Here is a 24,939-nt window from a genome sequence, read left to right on the forward strand (position 1 = left end):
AAAATACATTCATGCATTTTTCAAAAACCACAACTCTTTAAGCTAATAATAAAAATAAATATCATAAATGCAATTTCATTCAACTCTACAAAAAAATAATTTCATGCAAATATTAAAAGAAAACCAAGTCTACAAAAACTAGAAATATTAATTTCATGTACTTTTTTAAAAAAACCACATATCCATACTAATAATAAAAATAAATATGAAGAATATAACTAATAATTTTGTTCAAGTCTACAAAAATAAATTCATACAATTATTTAAAAAAACAACTCTATGGAAACTTCAAATAATAATTTAATGCATTTTTATATGTCCACAAGTCTAAAATAATAATTAAAATAAATATCAACAATTTCAACTAATACTTTTATTCATGTCTACAATAATAATTTCGTCCAAATATTTATATAAAAAAAAGTCAACCAAAACTACAAATAATAATTTCATGCATTTTTTATATGTCCACAAGTCTAAACTAATAATTAAAATAAATATATCAAGAATATAACTAATACTTGCATGATTAAAATAAAACAAGCCTAGAAAATTATAACTAAACATAAAAATAAATAAATCATTACCAACCTTGGTAATCGGGGACTTCCGAAATGTTAAAAATTAAGAGAAAATCCAAAGTTGCACCACTCCAAGTCTCCAAGATTCCAACTTGTAATATTAAGCCTTGGTAATGTTGACTTGAAATAATTAAACTCCAAGAATCCAAATAATATGCCTTGAGAGAGTGAGATTAAGAGAGAATGAAAGTAGGAGATTAAGAGAGCATGAGAGTAGAGAGTTGGGAAAGAGTAACAATGTCTTCAATGGTTGTTGGGAAAGAGTAGAGAGTGAGTAGAGAGTAGAGAGCATGAGAGTAGAGAGTTGGGAAAGAGTAGAGAGTGAGTAGTAATTAAACTCCAAGAATCCAAAATCATAGCCGTTGGGCTTCAATGGTCTCCCAACCCGCCTGGTCAACCCGGTGGGTTGGAACGATGGTACAACCCGGGTTCTAATATGGGGTCGCCCTGGCCCGTCGGTCTGGCCGGGCCACGGGTTGGAAGAAGCCCAACCAATAACCGGCCCGTCACCAGTACGGGCCGGTGACGGGTCAATGAACCGGCCCGCCGGGGCAGTGACACGGTTGGCCGGTTCCGGGCCGGGCCGGGTTGTCGGACGGCCCGTGCGCCACTCTAGTAGAGAGCTCTCATTGTAGAGTTTCTTCATTATCCTTTAAAACTCTCTTGAGTAGTGAGCGGAAAATTATTTTGAAGACCACAAATTTCATGCTGAAGTCCAATGTAGTGGTAGAGAGCTCTCATTGTAGAGTTTTCTCATTATCTCTTAAGACTCTTTTGAGTTTAATGAAAAAATATTTTGAAAACCACAATCTCATGTTGAGATCCAATGTAATGGTAGAGAGCTCTCATTGTAGAGTTTCCTCATTACCTCTTGAGACTCTCTTGAGTGAGTGAAAAATATGTTGAAAACCACAAACTCATGTTGACTCTAATGTAATGGTAGAGAGCTTTCTTCGAGAGTTTTCTCATTATCTCTTGAGACTCTCTTGAGTAAGTGGAAAAATATTTCGATGGCCACAATCTCATGTTAAGGTCCAATGTAATGATAGAAAGCTCTCTTCGAGAGTTTCATCATTATCTCTTGAGACTCTCTTGAGTGGGTGGAAAATCATTTTGAAGACCACAAGTCAAAAGTCTCATGCCGAGTCCAATGTAGTGGTAGAGAGTTCTCATTGTAGAGTTTTCTCATTACCTTTCAAGACTCTAGTGAGTGGAAAATATGTTGAAGACCACAAATTCATCCTGAGTCCAATGTGGTGGTAGAGAGCTCTCTTTGTGAGTTCCCTCATTACCTCTTAAGACTATCTTGAGTGAGTGAAAAATGATATGAAGACCACAAGTCTCATGCTGAGTCTAATGTAGTGGTAGAGAACTCTCATTGTAGAGTTTCCTCATTACCTCTTAAGACTTCTTGAGTGAATAAAAAATGATATGAAGACCACAAGTCTCATACTGAGTTCAATATAGTGGTAGAGAGCTCTTTTCCAGAGTTTCCTCATTACCTCTTTAGTCTCTCTTGAGTGAGTGAAAAATATATTGAAGACCATCAACTCATGTTGAGGTATATAGTGGTAGAAATCTCCACTAGTTTTAAAGTTGAAAAAGAAAACCCGAAGAAATTCAAAAGATAAGACGAGTAGATAATGGACCGGCCACACAGAAAGATGAATTCTCTGCATTTAATTGCTTATGCATTTCCCAGCACATTATTGCATGCACGCATTTACAACATGTAATATCTTTTATTATCATACTGTTTATGCAGCTTGCATGTTTATTAAACTTTGTTGACATGATCCGTTTTTCCGCCAACCCCGATTGGAAGTAATTGATCTCACAACATGTAGTATTTAGTGGTAGTACTATTGAACGATGGAACGATCCATGCATGTTATATAACTAAAATGTCAGCTATAGTTTAAAATAATATGGTTTAATATAAATTCATGCAAGTGTAGACACATTAAAAGTTATTTGTTATACATGTGATTTGAGTAATATAAATTATAAAAAAATTTAAATATAATCATTAATTTTGAATTTGGAGAAAGCTATTAGAGAGCTTTGAGTGTTAAACTAATGAATAGAAATATAGGAAATGAGACTTTTAGTACTCTAATTATTTAACAAAGATTAGCTAGCATGCAAGGACAAGTGTCAATTTCAGAGTCAATGCTTATCAATAATATACCCAAGGCCATTCATTTCAAAGGACTAACCAGGTTGTGATGAAAAATGCTCAAACCAATGGAAATGGACAGCATGAAGAATGTTTTTGCCTTGCACATTATACACACTAAAATAATAACTTCATCATGTTTCTTGACCAAGTCTTTTTCCAGATATGTTCCAACCTTTTGCAAAATGTTTAAAAAACTGCTGAAAGACCAAAAAGAAAATATACATAGATTGATGAACAACTTAGATGAAAAATCTCATCAAAATATAAATAAATTCAAGCATGAAACATAGCCGGCATGTTTTTTCACATATACTAAAGCAGGGAAGGAAGTGTGATCTCTGCAAATATATAAACATGATTAATGAATGAGAAACATGAGTTATCTATATTTTTCCATAAACTTGAGAGGGATATACAGCTTTGATTCCCATTTGAGTATTGATCTTTTGCGGATCAACGAGCAGAATATGTTATATTGTCACAAGCTAAAATGGGAATCTGCACATGTTGGATTTTTCTGAACTTCCTCCACCCAACTTCTTATCTGTATGTGGATGAGGGCCTCCTTGTGAGAATCTGAGCATAAATCTAGTCATTATGGAAATAGAAGGGATGTTGCTTATGAATATTTCTTTTCTTAGTTAGAGGAATGAAGAGGCAAAGCAAGAATAAGGATGTTTATAATAAAACATCAAGGGGATCATTTCCTAAGTTGCATATCATGGCGTGGAAATTGCATTGTAGATAGATATGGATTTTTTCATTGAGCACTTGGTATTTTATCAGAAAAATGTCAAGAAATAGATCACTGTAGAGAGAGTTGTCCTCTCCCAGTCGCTAATATTCAACTTTGCTTACACTCTGTTTTCTCTACATGCAATTATTGCTCAGTATCATTTTAGTTACTAGTTACTTTCATGGAAATTAGTACTGATCTTGCATTCAAAGGAGTCCATTATCTTATGAACTTAAGGAAGTTGAATTATCAACTTTGCAAAGAGTAAGTTTTTGAATCTCTAGTTTGATGACTACCTTTTTGTTACCATTTGATATTAATTCCTGATTTAGTTATTAATTATTGAATCCCAATGCATGAATCATGGCATCTAGAGACTTAACATCAGCTGTTCATTGGTGTCAATTTTGATTGAATAAGATTGGATTTTGTTTAATGTTTTTGCATATTTTGGAGAATTCATGGTTAAAGATCAAGATGGTTGAAGATAAGGATACATGAAGCTTTGCTTTTTTACTTTGTGTAATTAACTCAAAAAATATTTTGTAATGAAAGTACACAAATACTGTAAAACTCTTACATTTTGTTATTACTCAAAATACATTGCACTTTAATTCATAACATGTCAATAAAGGTCAATGAAATTGAATTTAGTATATTTTTGAATGTAATGAAAATTTATGTTTTTGATTTACAGGTTAACCAAATTTATTTATTATTAATAGGAAAAAAAATTAAAATTTAATTCAATTCAATGAACAAATTTAGAGGCGGTTATAACCGGCTCTACCACTTATAATTTTTAGAGGTGGTTATAACCACCTCTAAAACTATTGAATGGTAATGAAAACTTAATAGCTATAGAGGCGGTTATAACAGCTTCTAAAACTATTGAGGGTAATGAAAACTTAGTAGCTATAGAGGGGTTTTAACCGCCTTTACTCTTGTTATTAAAAACCGCTTTCATAGATAAAACTTACCCAACGGTTTGTGTAGTGTGTTAATTATGTGTATGCTTTGGAGAATGTCATGTGACGTGGAGAATGGTGTGGACGCGCCAAGTAATAGTATCACAGGACTAATCTTCAAATGATAAAATAGAAAATAATACATGCTGAAAGATTATGCAAAATTGAAAATGATGTTGCTATACTGTCAAGTAAATATTGAGAAGATGATGCGGATAAAGGGTGCATGTGGTGTAGACAATGATATGGATGGTAAGTTCTTAGGAGATCAGTTAAATAATGCTTTTAAAAAAAATAAGTAAACCATCATTTTATTAAAAGCAAAAGGAACATAACAAGATTAAAATGCAAAAAAATGCAAACACCAAAGTAGAGCAACTGGGGTCTCTCATCAGCAGTGAGGCACTTAATACAACAAACAAGAAGGAAAAGAAGAAAAGTAGTTGGATCGGCGAAAACTTCAGTGGAGTCACAAGTCTGTCCAAGCTGATGGATGGAGTCCATTACTCTTGGACTATTATCGGGATCTACATCGCCAATGATGTTTGCAACTCTAGCTTCGTTGAGTATTTGCCATTGAAGAGTCTGAGGTGAGGCCGTGGAAAACCAAGAAAGAAGCACAATGCTATTTTTTTCGTTTCATATTAATTGTTATATTTGACTTTTATACAAATATTAATATTGTCATTAAAGTTCATAAAATTTAAACAAAATTAGTAATAAAAATAATAATAATAATAGAACTCTTAAAAACGACAATTAAAAAAAATATCAAATGTTACTGTTAATATGAAACGGATGGTTATTATGTAAAGTAGTTCTATTAATTATTCCACATCCTGAAATTGGAAGCTTTTTAATGAACTCATTAAATTCCCTACAACTAAAATGACAACAAGAAATAAATGATATTTAATTAATACAAAAAAAAGTTCCTTAAATTCTTTTACATTGAACCAACCAATATATTTGAGGGTAAACCAATATATTCCTCTGCACTGTATTTCCCACACCACAGTGTGGAATTCCTCAAGGTACTCATCTTTCACAGCTTCCTTTGGATCCAAGGTTCTCTCTTTCTCTTGCCTGTTTATTGTTAATTTAGGTGCAAGCATGGGAATTAGATTTCTGTTTATTTATTTATTTAGATATCATTGCCATTTAAAAAAAAAAATTTACACACATATCTTGAAGGATTTATAGGTTGTGACTTTTTTTTAATAATTCCAATTCCATCATAAGACTTTCATTAATGTTGAATTCTGTTTTATAATTAAATTGTGATTTTTTCTTTTCCTTTGATAAAATTAATTCAATTTTTATCATTAATTTGTATTTCTTTGTACTAAACACAAAGAAAACAACTATACTCTTTTCTGCTACAAATCAGTGACAACAGTGTCCTCCCCAATCCCCATCATTCAATCAGAAACACAGCATGGCATCAACAAGGAATACACTCATCCTTCTCATCATCCTATCTATCCTCCTTCAACAAACAAAACATGCAGGTAATTAATTAAAATTTTTAATTAAACAACCATCATATTATCCATTTTGTATTTAATTACAATTCCAAAACACAGGAAGCATTAGTGTTAATTATGGCTTAAATGGAGACAACCTCCCAAATCCTGCAACAGTGGTGCAACTCTTCAATTCTCATGGCATCCGAAAGCTAAGACTCTTTGCACCAAACCCTCAAGTCCAACAAAGCACTAGAAGGCACGAAACATATATGTATCTCTTGGAGTAGCAAACGATGATCTAGCAAATCTAGCAGGAAGCCAAGCAGCAGCAAATGAATGGGTGAAAACCAACATCCTTCCATTCAGTATGTCACAGTTGGCAATGAAGCCATTGTTGGGGTTGGACCAACCCAACTTGGGTCCCTTCTCATGTGTGGGTCACATGGATAAAGTAAATTAACTCACTTACCTTTCACATATATATAAAATGAAGGAAAATAAATTTGATATAATAAAAAAAAGGAAAGAAGAAAGAAAATGAGAGTTTTTTGAGAGGTTGGTGGTCTTTCTTAATCCTCTTACTCAAGAGAAGGTGTGACCCTAGTCGATTTGGCCCATCGACGCCTCCTTTAGTAACCTCTTCTTTATTTTCCTTTCAGTATTCCATCTTTCATTACGATGTAATGCTAGTAAACTAACAATCGATTACTCTTAATGCGTATGTGATCCTCTCAGTGTATGACAGCTGTATTAGAAGCTGATCATTCAGAATCCCATTATTATTGTATAAGTGGAAGATCAGAGGACATCAAGTGTCTGTGGTATTTTTCCCCTCGTTTTGAGAGGTTTTCCACATTTTTTTTCTTTATGCCCTCCATGTGTTTGATGAATTTCCCCTATGAGTGGTCTCACTTGTTTTAGGTGAACTTTGTTTGCACAAAGGAAGTAATCGAGATACACAATGTATCCCGACAAGAGCCATCCCAGGACCAAACTCTCAGCAAGTTGCACCAACCATGAGAAACATCAAAACTGCATTAAACTCTGTAGGACTGAGTCAAATCATGGTTACAACAGTGATAGCAAACACTGCACTCTCTTTTTCATTCCCACCATCTCAAGGTGCATTTTCAGCTGAAGCCACTCCTGCCATAACTGCAGTGCTGCAATTTCTTAATGAATAGGAAGAGCCAAACAGAGTTCTCATGGTGAATGTTTATCCATACTTTGCTCTTGTTGCTGATCCTCAGCATGTGACACTAGAGTATGCACAGTTTACAGCACATGGAACTATGGTTCATGATTATGGATTGGAGTACCAGAACTTGTTTGATGCTATGGTGGATGCTTTTTATGCAGCAATGGAGAATGTTGGAGGGAGGAGTGTGGGGATTGCTGTGTCTGAAACTGGATGGCCAAATGGAGGGCAGAGTGGAATCACAAGCCCAGTTTTGGCTGAGACTTATAATCAGAAACTCATTGATCATGTTAAGAATAATGGAACTCCAAAAAGGCCAAGTTATGTGATGGATGTGTTCATCTTTGCTATGTTTAATGAGAACCAGAAGACACCTGGAGTTGAGCAGTGCTTTGGCTTGTTTTATCCTAATGGCCAACCAGTTTACTCAATTGCTTTTACTTAGTTTTGTTTTTTTCTTTCTCTGTAGTGGAGATTGATTTTATCATGGATGATGGATGTCATCCTGAGATAATTTATATGCTAAATGAAGTTTGATATTACAGTGTGATGCTAGTGATTTCTTTGATCATATATATATATATATCCTCAATTGCTTTTACTTAGGTTTTTTTTTCTTTCACTGTAGTGGAGATTGATTTTATTATGAATGTCATCCTGAGATAATTTATATGCTAATGAAGTTTGATATTACAGTGCGATGCCAGTGATTTCTTTGATCATATATATCCTCATTTTGATGATTAGTGTATCTTTTGTTAGATTAGTGTTTTGGTTTGCCATTAAAGTATGGAATGATAATTTTATTTTATTTATTTATTTGTTAATTTTATTAAGCTCTTGATATGAGGTTGTTTGGATTGGCTTCCTAGAAGCCCATAAGCACTTTTTTATAAGTTAAGCATTTTTGGATGGAAAAAAAAAAATATATTTGTATTAGCTTTTCTGCAAAAGCAGAAGTTGTTAAAAAATTCCAAATTATGTTTTTTTTTTCCAAAGTTGGTAAAGAGGTGCTTTTGAAGAAAAAACACTTCTAAAAAACTGTTTTTGGGTGTTCCTTGTTTGGGTTAGTTTAAAAAAAAAAAGTGTTTTTTTTAAGTTATAGAAGCACTTTTTTTTAAAAAAAGTGCTTTTGAGAGTAAGTTAAGTGCTTTTTAGTATTTTATATTTGGATAAGTTAATGTAAAAGTACTTTTACATGTGTGAAGTTGTTTGGATGTAAATTTTTAAAAGGGCATTTAGGGGTGGCAAATTATTAAAGTGGACATTCATTGATTTTTCATTGAGTTATTATTATACATTGCTATTAATAATGATAATGAAAACATTAATGATAATAATAATTATAATAATAATGATGATGATAATAATAATAATAATAATAATAATAATTATTATTATTATTATTATTATTATTATTATTATTATTGTCATGTTTGTTGTTGTTTAATAAGCTAGGACTAAGGGCATTAATTTGTTTAATTATTGAGGGTAAACTGGTAATTTACAACACCCAAAAACAGTTTTTTAGAAGTGCTTTTTCACCTCTTACTAGCTTTTGAAAAAAAAGCTGAATTTGTGTTTTTTTAACAACTTCTGCTTTTGCAGAAAAACTAATACAAACATCTTTTCTTCCATCCAAAAGTGCTTAATTTGTAAAAAAAGTGTCTTTGGGCTTCTTAGAAGTCAATCCAAAACAACCCTCGTAAATTACAAGTTTATCTTCAACAATTAAACAAATTAATGCCCTTAGTCCTAGCTTATTAAACAACAACAAACATGACTATAACAATAGTAATTATAATTATTATTATAATCATAATACACTAAGTTATTTAAATAATAATAATAATAATATAATAATAATAATAATAATAATAATGGTAATTATAGCAATATATAATAATAACTCAATGAATGCCCACTTTAGTAGTAATTAGTCATTCCTAAAAACCCTTTTAAAAACCCACATCTAAACAACTTCACACATATAAAAGTACTTTTATATTAGTTTACCCAAACATAAAATACTAAAAAACACTTAACTTACTCTCAAAAGCACTTTTAAAAAAAAATGCTTCTACAACTTAAAAAAAAAAGCCCTTTTTTTAAAAAGCTAATCTAAACAAGGTCTAGATTATTTTAATCACTGTATACAAAAACAGAGATAGGATGTGTTAGCATGTGCTTATCTTATTTTACCTATTCTAGTTTATATATATATATATGATTAAGTATAAAGTTAATAACTTGATATAGCATATTAAATATTAAAAAAACGATCATTGTATAATCGAAATTTAAAATTTTTTTTATGTATAATAATAATAATAATAATAATAATAATAATAATAATAATAATAAAGATCAAAACCATACGGTCCATACCCAATGGTAAAATGACCAATAACCTCTTGGTCTTTTGACATTTGGGTCCTCAATACATAGGTGAAATCACAAATTTGATTTTTCGCTGCTGCAACCAATATTTTGAAACCTGAGTTCAACCTAAACTCGCTAGGCAACTGGATCAAATTATATAAAAACTTGGGGTAAAGTGTTGACTCAATTGACTTGGCAAATTACCTAGTGAACTAGTCGAATTGGGTCAACCAGTTATATTATTATATATTTAAAGTTAAAACTTTAATAAATAATAAATATATAAGGATGGGGTTATATATAAAATTTGCTTTAAAATCAAAACTACATGATTTTTAGTTTTATTTATTAGATTGTATTGGAAAACTTAAAAAGTTTGTATTGTGTTACTTTTTATGTATTATGTTGTGTTTTATTTGAAGTTGTATTTTAAATTATATTAGATCATTATGAGTTGGATTTTGTTTAGGGTATTAAATTAATATTTATAAATTATAAGAAAACTATTTGTTTGTTGAACTTTTGTATTGTTGTTTTTTTAATTTTAGTAATTTATAATATATTATTTTTTATATTTATATATAATTTAATTTATAAAAAAAATATATTATTGTTTATTACAAGATCAACCCTGGTTTGACCCTATTCGACCTCTGATCCATGACCCACACCAATCTTTCCGAGTCATACCTCCTAGTTGGGTTTCAAAATATTGGCCGCAACATAAGAGCATGTGGTATAATTAAAAAACTTGTGTATGTCCTTGACATATGGTTTAGTAATTTTTTTTTTATATTTACCATATATAAATATATTTGAAGACATGTAGTCATGTTGAGTTCTGGAATAATATTAAAGTTATATAATTTTATTTACGTTGAAGATTCATGTATTTTTTATTGTTTTTATTTTTGTTATATTTTAAAATTTATTATGATATAAGAAATGTCGGTCATGGAAATCCTAACCATCTGAGACCTGATGTACATTTCTGCAACCTTCTTGTGCAATTTGGATATTACTGGGGAGCATGGAATTTTCCAGTTTTATGGGAAATTAAAGAAGCGGTAAAAACAATAATTAATGAAGAGATGGAAAATTCATTGTGTATATGATGAACATCTAGTACTACATGCAAAGCAGTAAAAAAATAATGGTTCAGTATTTCAGTGGTAGTACCGTGAACAGTAGTTTTATGTGAAGGACTGAAGAGCATCCAAATAATTATAAGAGACTCATTATAAGGACCAAAAACCCATCTGCTTCACCGCTTAGCAGTATGTGAGTTAAAATTTTAAATTATTTGGTTTTGGAAAAGGCCTCCTTTTTATTTTATTTTCCTCATTATTTTTAAGTATTGATTTTATGACAACCACTACATATTACAGTAAATTGTTATATGGCAATAGATGAGCATATACATGATTAAGCAAACCCAGAGTGAGATATTGTTCATGATACTGTTTAAATGGGTATTGGATGAATCCTCTACGAGAGAAATCGTATTCGTTCTCTTCAAAGTTGCATAGAAAAAAAGATTTATTTGTTGACGAACTTTTATTACCCCATGCAGGGAGGCCTTGCAATGGCTTTTACATAGAGGGTTTGATTCTATTGAGCTGGAGTTGGATTCCAAGATAGTAGTGGAGAGTCTACATTGCAAATCCATGGATCTAAGTTCTATGCCGCTTATAATTTTGGGTGATTGCTTATCTCTATTGTCTTGTTTGAATGTTGTGAGTGTTATTTTTGTCAAAGGGTCAGCTAACCAAAGTGCCCATATTTTGACACAGGCTTTTGTTCTCGGCACTGACTGTATGGAGTGGCTTAATATCCCTTCAAATTTCCTATTATATGTTTTGCATGCTAATTTAAGTTGAATGCTTTTCGGTCTTTCAAAAAAGAAAAAAATATCTTAGGGTTAATGAGCTACTTACTACAATGGATGTATTTTTATACCTATTTATCTCTCGACAAATTTATTGTCAATATATATAGAGTGATAAATTATAATTCGAAAGTGATAAATATTAACAATTTTATATAGAGTTTTATCTTCGTTGACATAAAATTATTTAAATTTAACTGATAAAATTATAATGAAAAAGACGTCGTTGGCCTTAAAAAATACTGAGAAAATAAGAGAAAAATGTCATATAAATCAGCACATGCCTAAAACATTTAAGGCATAGCTGAATATTTCAACTATGGTTATATTAAAAATCTTTATTTCTCAAAGTGGTTTCGTATCCATTATTTTCAATGAATATCTTTTATTCTTATAGTTTTCTACAACTTCAATCATAGCAACAATATATTTTGAAAACTTCAAAAGTATAAAACACTTTTTAAAAAATTTCAAAAAATAAAAAAAAAGTTTCAAATGAATACATCACCTCTAATTTTTAATTTATAGTTTCTTTTAAGACGCTGCATCACCCAAACAAATATTCAACACTTTATCTTTCTTTTTTAGTTACATAATAATAAATCAATTACAGCACTAAAAAAAATTAAAAAAAATTCTAATTCTACTGAAGGAAAACCTGATCACCTCCTGGCAAAACAAACAAACAAAACAAACTTAAATTCAGAGAACAAAGTACAACACTAATTAACACACCAATCAAAAACCAAACCAATCTGAATCAACATTTGAGTTAATTCAAGTCTCAATGATTCACTGTAACAAAACTCAAACCATTTCTGGGAAACCAACTCTACCTAATATTTCCCTTAAACTGAGATCAAAAGATACCCAGCTGCAGATATCCAGGCGCATAAATGAATGAGTGAATGAGTAGTGAGCCATGAAAGCCTAGCTAGACTTTGACACTTGACAACAACAAAAAAAGAAAAAAAAAGAAAGCACAACAATATATATATATAAATGTATGAAGAGATATACATATATAGTATTAACATAGCCCACACACAAACACACACCTCGGGAAGCCAAAATCCAATCCAAGTCATGAGTCCACCCCCAGATTTAAGCCTGCCCAAAGCTCCCCCTACAAATGCCTAGAGAGATGAATCCAAGAAAAAGACATCCCATGCAGACCTTACAAACAGAGAGAAAGAAAGAAAGAAAGAAAGAAAGAAAGAGAGAAATAATCTTGGCACAACATTCAAAGCACTCACTGTCTTCTCTTATCTCTTTGTTCTTAGCTATCAATACTAGCCAACCACTAGGCTTTGTACTTGTACGTAATATATACACATATTATATATGAATATAATTATTAAATACATGTCTCTATCTCTTTCTACTGCAACATGTCTGTTTCCTCTCTTATGCATGCCATGACTTGACCTGTTTCTGCAGCGCTTCTTTCTTCACAATACTCGTGAGCAAAATGCAGCAGGTGCATGGGATACAAACACATCACTGCATGGCATGTCAAGTATCAAAACACTTTATTTTACTTTTTATATTGTTTTACTTCTGGTATGAGTTATGACATCCTGAGAATACATTACTGCATGTGGTTTTGTCTGCATGGGAATATAATATATTACATAATATATATATATATGTATATTTATATAATCAGTGCTTGTACTTGGAATTGAGGGTCCATATTGTCTCTTAATCCTGATGCAAGGACTGAAGGTGAACAATGGTTGTTGTTTATGCTGTTACTGTTGATGAGCATGAAAAGCTAATTAGCTTTTAGATAAACACATATAATTCACCATGTTGCTCTTGCATGAGTGCTGTATTAATGCATGGTTTTTTTCATTTGTTTGGAATTGATTGTGGGGGTGCGTCAACCTCTCAAATCTCTGGATATGAGTGATTGATTACTGACTTAAAGTGAGTGATTTCCACTCCAACTTCCTTCTGCCGCATCATCAGTGGTTTATTATGTTCCCACACAGTTCATTTAGGATCTAGATCATGGCATTAGTACTGTAATATGTTCTTTTTTGTTATTTGTAACCGGACGTTAGTGATAAAACTGTTATTTTTTTATTTTATATAATAACAAAGTTTTTTTTATCCCTGCGGTCATGTCAGATCATGACATTAGATCTTTTAGTTTTTTTTTACTTTTTTAATAAAATTTACTTACATTGCTCTATGCGGTGCATTTAATAAAAAAAAAAACAACAGAAAATTTACCTTTTGCACTGTATTATTTGTTAACTATAAAGAAGTTTCCTAGACTCTTCCATGTGAGATGTGATAGAATTATTATTTTTATTTATTTATTTATTTATTTATTTCAGTTGCTATAAAATATCCAGCTTCTATGCCCTCGTGCATGGCACGTGACAACATTCACTCCCAACAAACGACACGTTCAGCCATTCAACATAACACGTAGGCGGTGAAACTCAAAACCCTAACCCTAATGGCAGGTCTGTAATTATCACCAACCTTTTATCTCCATCATAATTATATATATATATATAAAAAAACCAAGAGAAAGAAAGAGAGAAGCAGCAGCTGAGCTGAGAGCCCTCCTGCTACGACCTGCAAGACGTATCTATGATGGCTGGTGAAATGGAACGAAAACCAAGGCACCTCCAAAAGCCCAGACGTGGGAAAGAGTGCAACCATGGAGATAATAAAGCACACACAAACATTAACACACTACAATAACAAAATCCACAGAGAGAGAGAGAGAGAGAAAAAGAATAAATAAATAACAAAGGAGTGAGCTACTTCCCTACTACTACTTCTACTCCTCTCTCTACTCCCCTACTCATGATATTTCATATAAGAACCATTCAAAAGGTATAACCAAAACCAAAGCTCATTCATATTCATATGCATATTCACACACACACACAGATACACACATAACATATAATACATATACATGCATGTAGTATGGTTTTGGTTTTTTAGCCTTGGAGTCTGAGCTTGGGATGCATTTGAGACGTTGAGAGCTCCTCATCATTCCCACCCTGCCTTGGTTTTTGTGGTCTCTATCTCTCTTCTCTTCACTCTTATGGATATGAGTAGCTGGTTGGGATTCTCTCTTTCACCTCTCAGAGCTGCCTCCTCTAAGGAACACACTTCCTGTTATGGAGAAGAAGAAGAAGCTGCTGCAGCTCATGCTCATGCTCATGCTGCAGCTCAAGTTCCTTTTGGTGCCATGCCTCTCCGTTCTGATGGTTCTGTTTGTCTACTTGAACCTCCTTTCAGGACTCCTTGTCATGGTGAAGAAATACATAAAAAACTTAATTTCATCTTGTTCTTCAAAGAGAAAGTTGTGTGTTTTTGTTTTCTTTAGTTTTGAGGTTTTGTATATATATTTTTTTTAATATTAGAATGGAGATATGGTGCAACAAGCTCTGGAAACCAGGTGGAAAACAAAGGACCAAAGCTGGAAGACTTCTTGGGTCATGGCTACACTGAGAACAGCAATGAAATCTATTACCATAACTCAAATAGTTACAGAATCAATGTCAACATGCCACCTTCTTTCAGTCCTGCAGAAACTGAAGCTAGAGAAGACACTCAAACTCCATACCATGTTATCCACTCCAACTTCCATCACCGTCCCAATATTCTCTTATCAAACACCAACCCAAACACTCATCCAAATCCACTCTACAACCTTGGGTTTGATGGTGGTGCAACTTCTCTGTCTGGGTTCAAGTGTTGGCTCAGGCAACATCATTACACGCCGGAGAAGACCGCCGGAGAGTCACCTGAATGCAACGTTCAATCACTTAGCCTCTCTGTCAACCACGGTGCTCTGCCTGGGTCTAATGATCAAGCTATTATCACATCATCGTCATCATCATCATCATCTTTACTGGTTGATGGCCGGAAACGTTCTATGGCTAAGTCCACAAGCAGAGAACCAGCTGCCCGGAAATCCATTGAAACTTTTGGTCAGAGAACATCACAGTATAGAGGAGTCACTAGGTTGGTTTATACTTTATATCATCAATACTCTTTTCTTGTACTAATTTAGAATTCAGCATCAAACTTTACTCTTCTCTTTTCTTCTTTCTAGGCATAGATGGACAGGGAGATATGAAGCACACTTGTGGGATAACAGTTGTAGAAAAGAAGGTCAAACCAGGAAAGGAAGACAGGGTAAGTGATAAGATACCATTTTATTGTTGTATATATTTTGTTGTCTTTAGATCTTTTATCATCAAATCTAACTTGTTCTTTTCTTGATTTTCTTGAATCTTCGCAACTGCACTTGGACAGTATACTTAGGTATGAGAAGAATATGAGTCTCTATTAATTCATTGTGGAACCATGGTTTTGTCCTGAAATACAACTTAACTTAAAATGTTTCTTTTGATTATAGGTGGGTATGATAAGGAGGAGAAGGCTGCAAGAGCATATGACTTAGCTGCACTGAAGTACTGGGGACCAACAACAAACATAAACTTTCCAGTAAATTAAGCTCTCCCTAATTTTGCTTTCATTAAGTAAAGTGATCATTGTGTCCTTGTGTTGTGATTTTTTGCTGTGTGTATGTAGCTAAGCACATATGAGAAGGAGTTGGAGGAGATGAAGCACATGACAAGGCAGGAGTTTGTTGCAAACCTGAGGAGGTGAATCCAAATTTGTAATCATCACACTGCTTTCATCTTCCATCATGTTATAACTGTGGTTTTTGATTGATCATTCAGGAAAAGCAGTGGTTTCTCAAGAGGTGCATCTATGTACAGAGGAGTGACTAGGTCCTGTCAATGCCTCCTTTAGTATTGAGCCTACTTTTGTATTTACTACTTTGCAGCTTTTGTCATCAATGCACAGTGATACCTTTCACAACCTCATGTTCCTTCTCTCTCTCTCTCTCTCTCTATTTCTCTTTTCCCCCCTGTATCTTGTCTTTACTGTTGACTCTCTTCTTCATGCAGGCATCATCAACATGGAAGATGGCAAGCAAGAATTGGCAGGGTGGCTGGCAATAAGGACTTGTATCTTGGCACATTCAGTGAGTGCCATTCCTTTTCATTTCATGGTTTGCAAATTTATAATTCTAATCAAACTGAATTCTTATATATATAAATTTCAGGCACTCAAGAAGAAGCTGCAGAAGCATATGACATTGCTGCAATAAAATTCAGAGGACTTAGTGCAGTGACAAACTTTGACATTAGCAAGTATGATGTTAAGCGCATTTGTTCCAGCACACACCTTATTGGTAGTGATCTCGCCAAGCGATCTCCAAAGGATGCTGAATTGCAGCCAACTGAACCACCCTCCAGAGCATCAGGAATCACAAACTCAAACACTGATATAAATGATTTTTCAGACATGCAAATGATCTATCACAACAAGGTTGAACCTCAACTGAGTCAATTGCAGCCTGATATAACACCCTCAATAGTGAACACAACCAAGCATGAAAGCCCAAGAAACAGTGACTATGGAGATTACTCTCCTGGACTTTATTATGGAAATGGTGGCATGAATTGGATGGTACCAGTGCCAGCAAGTGCCCGGCCTCCTCCGGCCGGGTTTCCGGTTGTTCATCAGCTACCTATGTTTGCACCCTGGACTGACTGATCTTTGTTCTTATGCCATTCACATGTTCATCTTGTTATCTTTGTTTGGATAACAAATTTTGCAGCAACATGTGTGTTGGTTTTAGAAAGTAATTGTTATCACAGTGTATTATCCAATGTTCAATAGCAGACCATGCACTTTTTCTTAATCTGCATTTTTTCATCACAAGAAGAGAAATGCCAAAAAGAGTTTGCAGAGTGATTGCAATGGAGCAGAGCAGCAGTTCCAAGGCCATTCTCTCTCCCTGCGGTTATATGTACGCGTGCATGCATATCATTCCATACAAAAATTTCAAACCAAAAGCTTCATCTTAATTTCTCTTATAATCATATTTCATACAATCATATTAGATACATACAACAATGAAATCAAAAGCAAAGAGATGATGATGATGATGATGATGATGATGATGACCCACAAGTTCTTTTAATCTCTCTTTCTTTTCTTTGTCTCTTCAATTCCAACATCCTCCACTCCCCCACCAAAAGCTCCATAATATCATGGACACCATTCCAACTTTTATCTTAAGCACTGAAATGGTACCATCCCATGGACAAAGCACTTGTCTTTTGGGTCTTCCCTTGGGATCAAAACTCAGCACAGTGATGAGTCCATTGTTTGTCTTCAAGCATCCAACCATTCTTTCTCTCTCTCTCTCTCTCTCTCTCTCCCTCCCTTGGGACTTGTTATAGCCAAAGTGAGGAAAGGCCAAGCTAAAGCTAGAAGTGGCCTTTTATGGGCAAGTGAAGAGGACCTCTTGGGTGCTTCATTGCTTTCCCATCATTCAATCTCACTGGTGTTTGTTCTATTCTTTCAGGAAGGAATTGCTTTTCTTACCACTAACTTTATATATCCTTTTTTTTTTTTCTTTTTTATGAATACCCTCATAAGTTCTATAATTACATATTTTTTTCTTTGGAAATAATTTTGTTACTCTCTCTTGTCATCTCTTATTTTTCTCTAATCTCTCTGTGATCTCCTCTGTTATTACTTATTCCTTGATTTATCTCTAATTTTTTTTAAATCCATTTCATGTCTATAATACATAAAATAAGAAAAACTTTCAGGAAACAATACACATAATTTTCAAGTCGTTTATCGTTAAAAATAAATTAATTAATTAATAAATCAAACGATGACTCCTAACAATGGAATTGACTAAATTGTCCACTACTTGCTACGTCATATAGTGCTACTCTCGCCAGAATATTTATCCTTTGTGCAATTGTTTCCTAAATCCTAAGCAATGGAGTTCCTTCCATTTTGTATCATGTTTTTTGGCCTTCTATCACAACATAATGATAAAATTAATTAATAAAATCAATTAAAAAAATTGTAAGATTTCAAGTACATAAATAAATTAATCGAGAACAAATAGATTTTATGTGATAATTAATTATAATTCTAAATGTATACACGTTGTAATTCCAATATAGACTGGTTTGCTTTCCTCACATTAAAGGGAAGATTTTTTCTTTTCTAATCCCAGTACTTTAGGTATTTATTTTTGTGTTTTTTTAGTCATACTGTGTTTTTTTAATAGTGTGGTTCTCGAATTGTTATCTATAACTAGTGGATTTTTACTGTTTATTATTTTTTTATTAATATACGTGGTTTGTTCATATTTTTTAAAATGATTAAAATATAATTATTATTTTATGAAGTTAGAATATCCTATTTAATTCTTTTAATGTAATCAATCTACTTTTTTGGCCCTTCTAATATAATTTGCATCTAAGATGTCCCTCTATTTTAACATTTTGTGAAATATAAGTCCCTCCCTCACTCCCTCTCATATATTTTGTCCTTAAAAGATCTTTAAAAAAGACTTATTTTTTTAAATGTTAAAAAGAGAAATTTTTTAAAAATAAATTATATTAAAAAAATTAAAAAAAATAAATTAATTATATTAGAGAGACTAAATAGGATATTCTACATTTTATTAATGGTTTAAATGTAGTTTTACTTCATCGGACAGAATTAGTAATTATAAATTTTATAGAGGTCTAAAAAGAAATTTTCGTTTGAAACTCAATAGATCATCAGATCGCAGTCATCTCCCCTGATTCGTGAATCCCAATTCCCAATCCGTCGCCGGCCGCCGGTGGCCGGTTGCTGGCACTGTCTACACCGAAGCCCTCTCTCTCTCTCTCTCTCGATCTCGATCTCGATCAATGGCCGCAGAGTCTCTCACTAGTGAGCGAAAAGGTGAGAAGAGAAAAGCGGAAGGTAGAGCGATCTCCTTTGGTTCTAGGTTTTTTTTTAATGATTTTTATTTCTACAATTTTGCTTCTTGTGTTTGCAGTGGTGGTTCACCTTAGAGCCACTGGCGATGCTCCCATATTGAAGCAGGCTAAATTCAAGGTGGGCTTTCTTTTCTTTACAATTTCTAGAAAACAGATTTCATTGATATTGAGTTTAATGACGATTTTGGATTTTTTTTCAACTTTTCAATGGACTTTTGATAAGAAAAGGTTGAATTTTTAGGGTTCAGGTGTGTTCTGTAGAGATTAGAATTGTGAATTGTGGAAATTATATTGAATTTAAGTTAATTGTATCTAATGAGTTTATGTTGGTTATATTCGTTGAGAATTTCAGTTATTAAACAAGTTTCAATAGCTTTGGCGATATAAAGTTGGCATTTTTTTTTGTTCTAATACCATTGGCATTGTTTAGGAGAGTTTTGATTGGAATTGCTCAAACCTTAAATTGTTGCAGAGAAGATGATTTTTCACTGGAAACATGTAAAAACTAATAGTTTGTAGCTACTAAATTCTTCATTGCTCTAGGGAGTTTATCATTGAAAGGCTTAAAATTTATCAGATTTTATCTGCTAAGAGTTGATTGAACAGCAGGAGGTAGGTTTTGTGTATGGAATAACCATAGAGAATGCCAATATTGCCAGATCAAGAACAAAAAAGAGTCTCTTTGAATCACTCATAGAAAACAATATGCTTTTTCAAAGTGTACTTAATCCTCGAAGGTCTGGATTTTACATCTTGCAGACCCTTTCTTTTGTCTCTGAACTCTTCACAATTAACTATTTGTGATCTAGTTATTATCACTTCAGAAAATGACTTTCAAGGTCCTTCTGGAAGAAGGCATCTTTCAACTGCAAGCATACATGAATTATGAAAACTTAAGATAGTGAATGCTCTTTAAAGTTTATGTGCTGAAGGGAGAAATCAAACTCTGTGTTTATTTATTCTCCAAACTTGGCATTCTCATGGAATCCAGGGATTAATCTTGTTAGTACTCTAGATTAACCTTATGCTGCGGCTTTCTTGGTACACAAATTTCTTCCACTGTCTTCAGGCACTCAAAGAATTATGCAAACTTGTGGAGAAAGCTAAGAAATGATTTATAATATTTTTAAGGTTATGCATGTGCCGCATTTGTAGGGCTACTCTGTTATACTTTTTTTTTGCCAGTGACAAAGATCCCCGGTTTTATAATTTGCTGAGATGAACTTTAGTTGCCTTCCTGTGGAAACTAAATTTTCTTCGAATGCTGGAGCAAGAATATTCTGATTATGATGGAGAGTTCTGTCTCTTAAAAATAGTTATACATCAATCTAGGAATAATAACAGCATGCAAAAATATTTTGTTGCCAGATTGCTGGATCGGACAAGTTCTTGAAGGTCATTGAGTTTCTTCGCCGCCAGCTTCATAGGGATACCTTGGTAAATAAACTCCTTGAAAATACATTTTGAGGTTTGCCATTACTAGTAGATGCATAAGTACTAATTAAGTAATTATTTGCTATCTGTCAAAGTTTGTCTATGTCAACAGTGCTTTTTCTCCAAGTCCAGATGAGTTAGTTATCGACCTATACAATGTAAGTTTTCATTATTCACCTTTGTTATTTCATTTATTCTTGGATATTTGTTACTTTTGCTTTCTGATTTAATGCATCCCCCTTTTGTAAACCTTGTAATTTAAGATGAAAATAAATGAAAATCTAGTTACTAATTATCACAATTATTTCACAAGTGTTTTCTTTCTTGTACATAAGAGGCACAACAAAAGCATATGCACATCTTTCATACTTCTTTTCTGTCTGAATCATTCACATGAATCATAATTGTCACCAAGCTAGCAAATATAAATCCAAAGTTGGTAATTTTGAAAATGAAGTTTGTTGTCATTTGAGTTTTTGAGCTTATAGTTTATACCCGAATATATTTTCCCTGTATGATCTGATGCACCATTCACCTTCTCTTCTCTCTGGCATAACAGAATTTTGGATTTGATGGAAAGCTTGTGGTCAATTATGCTTGCTCAATGGCATGGGGCTGAGATCGAAGAAGCCGTTTTTTTTTATTTCTTCCTGGATATTATACTGCAAAGGATAACAGTTTAACATTTTAAATCCAACAATTCTTGATTCATGATGTAAATCTCCATACTAGTTTCCTTGTTGATTAGAAACAGTTCTTATTACTTTGTTAAACAACTCGTTTTGTGATATTCATATGGTTTGGCAATTGTTTTCAGTCATATTTTGTGAGAATTTTACAAGCATGAAGCATATTCAGGCATGTTTTTCACAACGCTTCTCTGTTGTCCAATGCACGTCAATAAACTATTGAGCAGGAAGGTCGCCAAAGGAAACAGAATATAACAAGAACAGATGGATAGATTCCAAAATCACAGCACGTTTTAAATAAAAAGAACATCACAATGCTTGAAGATAAATTTATTCATAACATCGAAATTCACTGACATTCTTCTGGTTTTCATTAACCCAAATATATTTAATTTTTATCAGCAGAAAAGAAAAGGTTCAACTTGAACAAGTTTGGGCACTCTGAAGAAAAAGAGAACAGAAAATTATCAGCAAACCATTGTCAAAGAATGCTGCAATAGGAAAGAAAAACAAAGTTGGGTCATTCTTATCCTTTTCTGTATGGTTTAACTGGCAAAATCTTAAATATATAAACAATTTGGCATCGGGTCCTTTTTATGGGTTATTTGTATCCTTTTAAAGAGACCGGTTTCAATCTTATATTGAGATTTTAATTTCGTGTTTTTGTATGAATTATTTGTATCTGTTAAAAAGATGGGTTTGAATCTTATGTTGAGATATTAATTTCGTGTTTTTGCATGAATTATTTGTATACTATTAAAGAGATGAGTTTGAATCTTATACTGAGATATTAATTTCATGTTTGTGTACTTTTTATCACATCGTGTAATATATATATATATATATATAAACATTTTGAGAGTCTCCTCTTAAGTATGACAGAAAGTTTATATGCTGTTTAACTGCAGATTTGATCAGAAATCTATAGAGTTCACCATAAAGTGCTATTGAGAATAATAATCAAAGCATGTGTTTCACATACAAAACAAGACATCTGAAAATTCTATCCTGAATATTGAATAACATCAGACTGGCATATACTGATAAACCCACACAATGACTCACAACATTCGATTCTACAATCAACATCAAGTGAAGAATAATGCATGATATCAAATCAATGATGTATAAATGAATGATACACTCAAAAACGCCACCTGCATTTCCATTGTTTTCATCTGTCTCAATTCCACACAGAATCTAGGCTATCTAGCTTGAAGGCATGAACCCCCCCCCCCCAGGGCCCCAACCTTGGGACAATCTCTTATTAAGCATTAAGCAGTTTTGGTTCAAACAGAAGAACACTGAATGATCTGAAACAAAAATAAATAAAAAATTTGGAATGATAAAAGTTCATCCACATCTTGATTATTGATACAACTAAACACAAAATCTCAACTTGCAAAGCAAATTCATCAGAAAATATATAACAAAAGTTATTCATCCATCCAAACAAACAACATAAAATTAATCCGAGTACAACATTGGTAAATTTATTAGAAACAACAATGGAAATCACACTACTGCTGCATAATTTTACTAATAATCATCTATTAGAAAAGCTCTAATTTTTCCCTTAAATTAAAGCAAGAAAACGAAGAAAGGAAGCGTTTTTGAGCCTAAACGCAATCAAAGACTTGCCGGAGCCGGAGCCGGCGGCACGACGAAATCCACGACGATGACACTCTCAAGCAAAGGCCTGAGCTTTTTCTTCTCCTCCTCCACCAAAGCCTCATCCTTTTCCAACCCGTCAAGCGCCTCCACGCCGTCAAACACCGCTATGAACCCAACCTCATACCCCTTTGCCCTAGCCGGGGAGAAGTTCTCCCCGAAGCTCACTTGCCCGGCGAGCTTCATCGCTGCCGACGCCTTAACCTGCTCTAAAGCCGCCATCAGCTCCAGCTTCTTGCCCTCCTTCGGCTTGGCGAGGGTGAGCCGCACGGCGGATCCCGGAGGCGGGGCGATCGGGCCGGAGGAGAGATCAGAGAGCCAATCGACGGCCATGATGTCGTCGCAGATAGGAAGGACGGAGTCCTTCACGACGGCGACGTGGCGGGGATCTGAGGCGTACGCGGCGAGATCGGAGGGGGAGGAGTAGCGGCTATGGAGAAGATGAGTGAAGGCGGCAGCCGTGGCGGCGCCGGAACGGAGGCGGAGGATGGGGGCGGCGACGAGGTGGGTGGTGATCCCGAGGCTGGAGAGTGCTTGGAGATTCGTGATCATCGCCTCGATCTTGGCTTGCTCGGTGGATTCACGGGCCTTGAAGAGGACGACGTGTTCGACGGTGGGAGATGGGCGCTGAGGTGGACATCTGGACGGCGGTTGTCGCCGGGCGGAGATCGCAGCGGGGCGGTGAGAATAAGGAACGGGAGCGGCGGGAGAGCAATGGCTTCAAAGGAAGGAGAGGGCGGTGAAGATACGGGGCGGTTTTTAGACACAGCATCTCTAGAAGGTCCTTCTTTTGGACGGTGACGTGAGGAAATCCTCAAAGAGGTGGCCGCTGGTGTAGGATAAGAGAGTGTATGGGTGATCCGCAGGTGCAAATCTTGGGGTTTGTGGTTCTTGAGCTTTGGAATTGGAGGGGGTTTTGTTTGTTTGGGAAGAGGGCTTTGGATGCCCTGATTTGGGTTCCAACGTGAAACAACACAATCAAATTAATTTTATTTGTTTTTGGTTTTTAATAATATATTTTATTATTTTTAATTTGTTTTTATTATTGGTTTATGGTTAAATAAATCCAATTTTGAAAAAGAAAACACCAAACACATTTATTTTAGGGCTTAAACAGTTTTCCCCAACTGTGAAAGTACTTATTGGAAAAATAAAAACACTAATGTTATTGTATTACTAGTAGTGTTATATTATTACTGAAAATATATAGTTTGGTAACTTGTTGATTGCTCTTGTGCTAAATATTTAAAAATAAATTATGATCATCAAAATAGTATATTTGTAATATTTTAATTTAATTTATTATAAAAATAGATCAATAAATAATAAATAAGAAAAATTAGATAACAACCTCCTGATTGTGTGTCTTCTATATAAATTATTTGTGTTCTTGTTAAGATAGGTTTGAACTTTAACTCATATAGATACATAACATATGTGATAAATTATTAATTTCAAATGTATATTTATTGCAATTTATTTCATATTTTATATAAAAAAACAAAATAAAACAACTAGGATGATAGGAAGCCTCACGCTCTATCCTTGTCTCCTATTGTTCCTTGATAAGCCCAACCTCCAACTAGATACTTAAAAAAATATAATAATAATAATAATAATAATAATAATAATTTTTTTATTAGTGTGAAATGGATCTAAATCACTCTTTATTTATGAGCTAATCACACTTCATTGCATTCCACCTCATCCTTTTTTTCTTCTGGATACAAGTACTTAAAAAGTTTTTTTTAAAATTTAGATATGTCAAAAATAAATAAATAATAATAAATAATAGATTATACCCTCTTGGCCTATTAGTACTAGATCTTTACTTTGAGTGTTCATTTAGAGAACTTAAAATTGAACCACATGAGGTGAGGGTATA

At 33.6% G+C, this 24,939-nt stretch overlaps 4 protein-coding genes across 5 annotated transcripts; 3 read left to right on the top strand and 1 right to left on the bottom strand.

Annotated features, from left to right (window-relative positions):
• Positions 1–5,441: 5,441 nt before the first annotated feature.
• LOC120282902 (glucan endo-1,3-beta-glucosidase B-like) lies at positions 5,442–7,673 on the top strand. Its single transcript, XM_039289732.1, has 7 exons — positions 5,442–5,535; positions 5,858–5,978; positions 6,054–6,219; positions 6,303–6,387; positions 6,672–6,750; positions 6,858–7,003; positions 7,121–7,673. Exons 2-7 carry the CDS (start codon positions 5,906–5,908, stop codon positions 7,577–7,579), a joined length of 1,008 nt encoding a protein of 335 aa, XP_039145666.1. The 5' UTR covers positions 5,442–5,535; positions 5,858–5,905; the 3' UTR covers positions 7,580–7,673.
• A 6,600-nt stretch (positions 7,674–14,273) lies between these two features.
• LOC120281782 (AP2-like ethylene-responsive transcription factor AIL1) lies at positions 14,274–17,289 on the top strand. Its single transcript, XM_039288474.1, has 9 exons — positions 14,274–14,691; positions 14,803–15,406; positions 15,498–15,580; positions 15,701–15,709; positions 15,804–15,892; positions 15,980–16,053; positions 16,132–16,182; positions 16,363–16,439; positions 16,521–17,289. The coding sequence occupies exons 1-9, from the start codon at positions 14,481–14,483 to the stop codon at positions 17,012–17,014; spliced, it is 1,692 nt and encodes a 563-aa protein (XP_039144408.1). The 5' UTR covers positions 14,274–14,480; the 3' UTR covers positions 17,015–17,289.
• A 1,744-nt stretch (positions 17,290–19,033) lies between these two features.
• Positions 19,034–21,501, top strand: LOC120281909 (ubiquitin-like protein ATG12). 2 transcript variants are annotated; one of them, XM_039288603.1, is made up of 5 exons: positions 19,034–19,243; positions 19,320–19,378; positions 20,629–20,697; positions 20,790–20,852; positions 21,254–21,501. In XM_039288603.1, exons 1-5 carry the CDS (start codon positions 19,189–19,191, stop codon positions 21,311–21,313), a joined length of 306 nt encoding a protein of 101 aa, XP_039144537.1. In that variant the 5' UTR covers positions 19,034–19,188; the 3' UTR covers positions 21,314–21,501. The 2 variants fall into 2 exon arrangements, with proteins under 2 accessions (XP_039144537.1, XP_039144538.1); XM_039288604.1 differs by having other exon boundaries at positions 19,034–19,222.
• Positions 21,502–22,810: 1,309 nt separating this feature from the next.
• LOC120281665 (stress-response A/B barrel domain-containing protein UP3) lies at positions 22,811–24,019 on the bottom strand. The gene has a single exon (XM_039288358.1). The coding sequence runs from the start codon at positions 23,604–23,606 to the stop codon at positions 23,013–23,015; it is 594 nt and encodes a 197-aa protein (XP_039144292.1). The 5' UTR covers positions 23,607–24,019; the 3' UTR covers positions 22,811–23,012.
• Positions 24,020–24,939: the final 920 nt, after the last annotated feature.

This window comes from Dioscorea cayenensis, chromosome 18, assembly GCF_009730915.1.
Source record: "Dioscorea cayenensis subsp. rotundata cultivar TDr96_F1 chromosome 18, TDr96_F1_v2_PseudoChromosome.rev07_lg8_w22 25.fasta, whole genome shotgun sequence".
NCBI classification, from domain to species: Eukaryota; Viridiplantae; Streptophyta; class Magnoliopsida; order Dioscoreales; family Dioscoreaceae; genus Dioscorea; species Dioscorea cayenensis.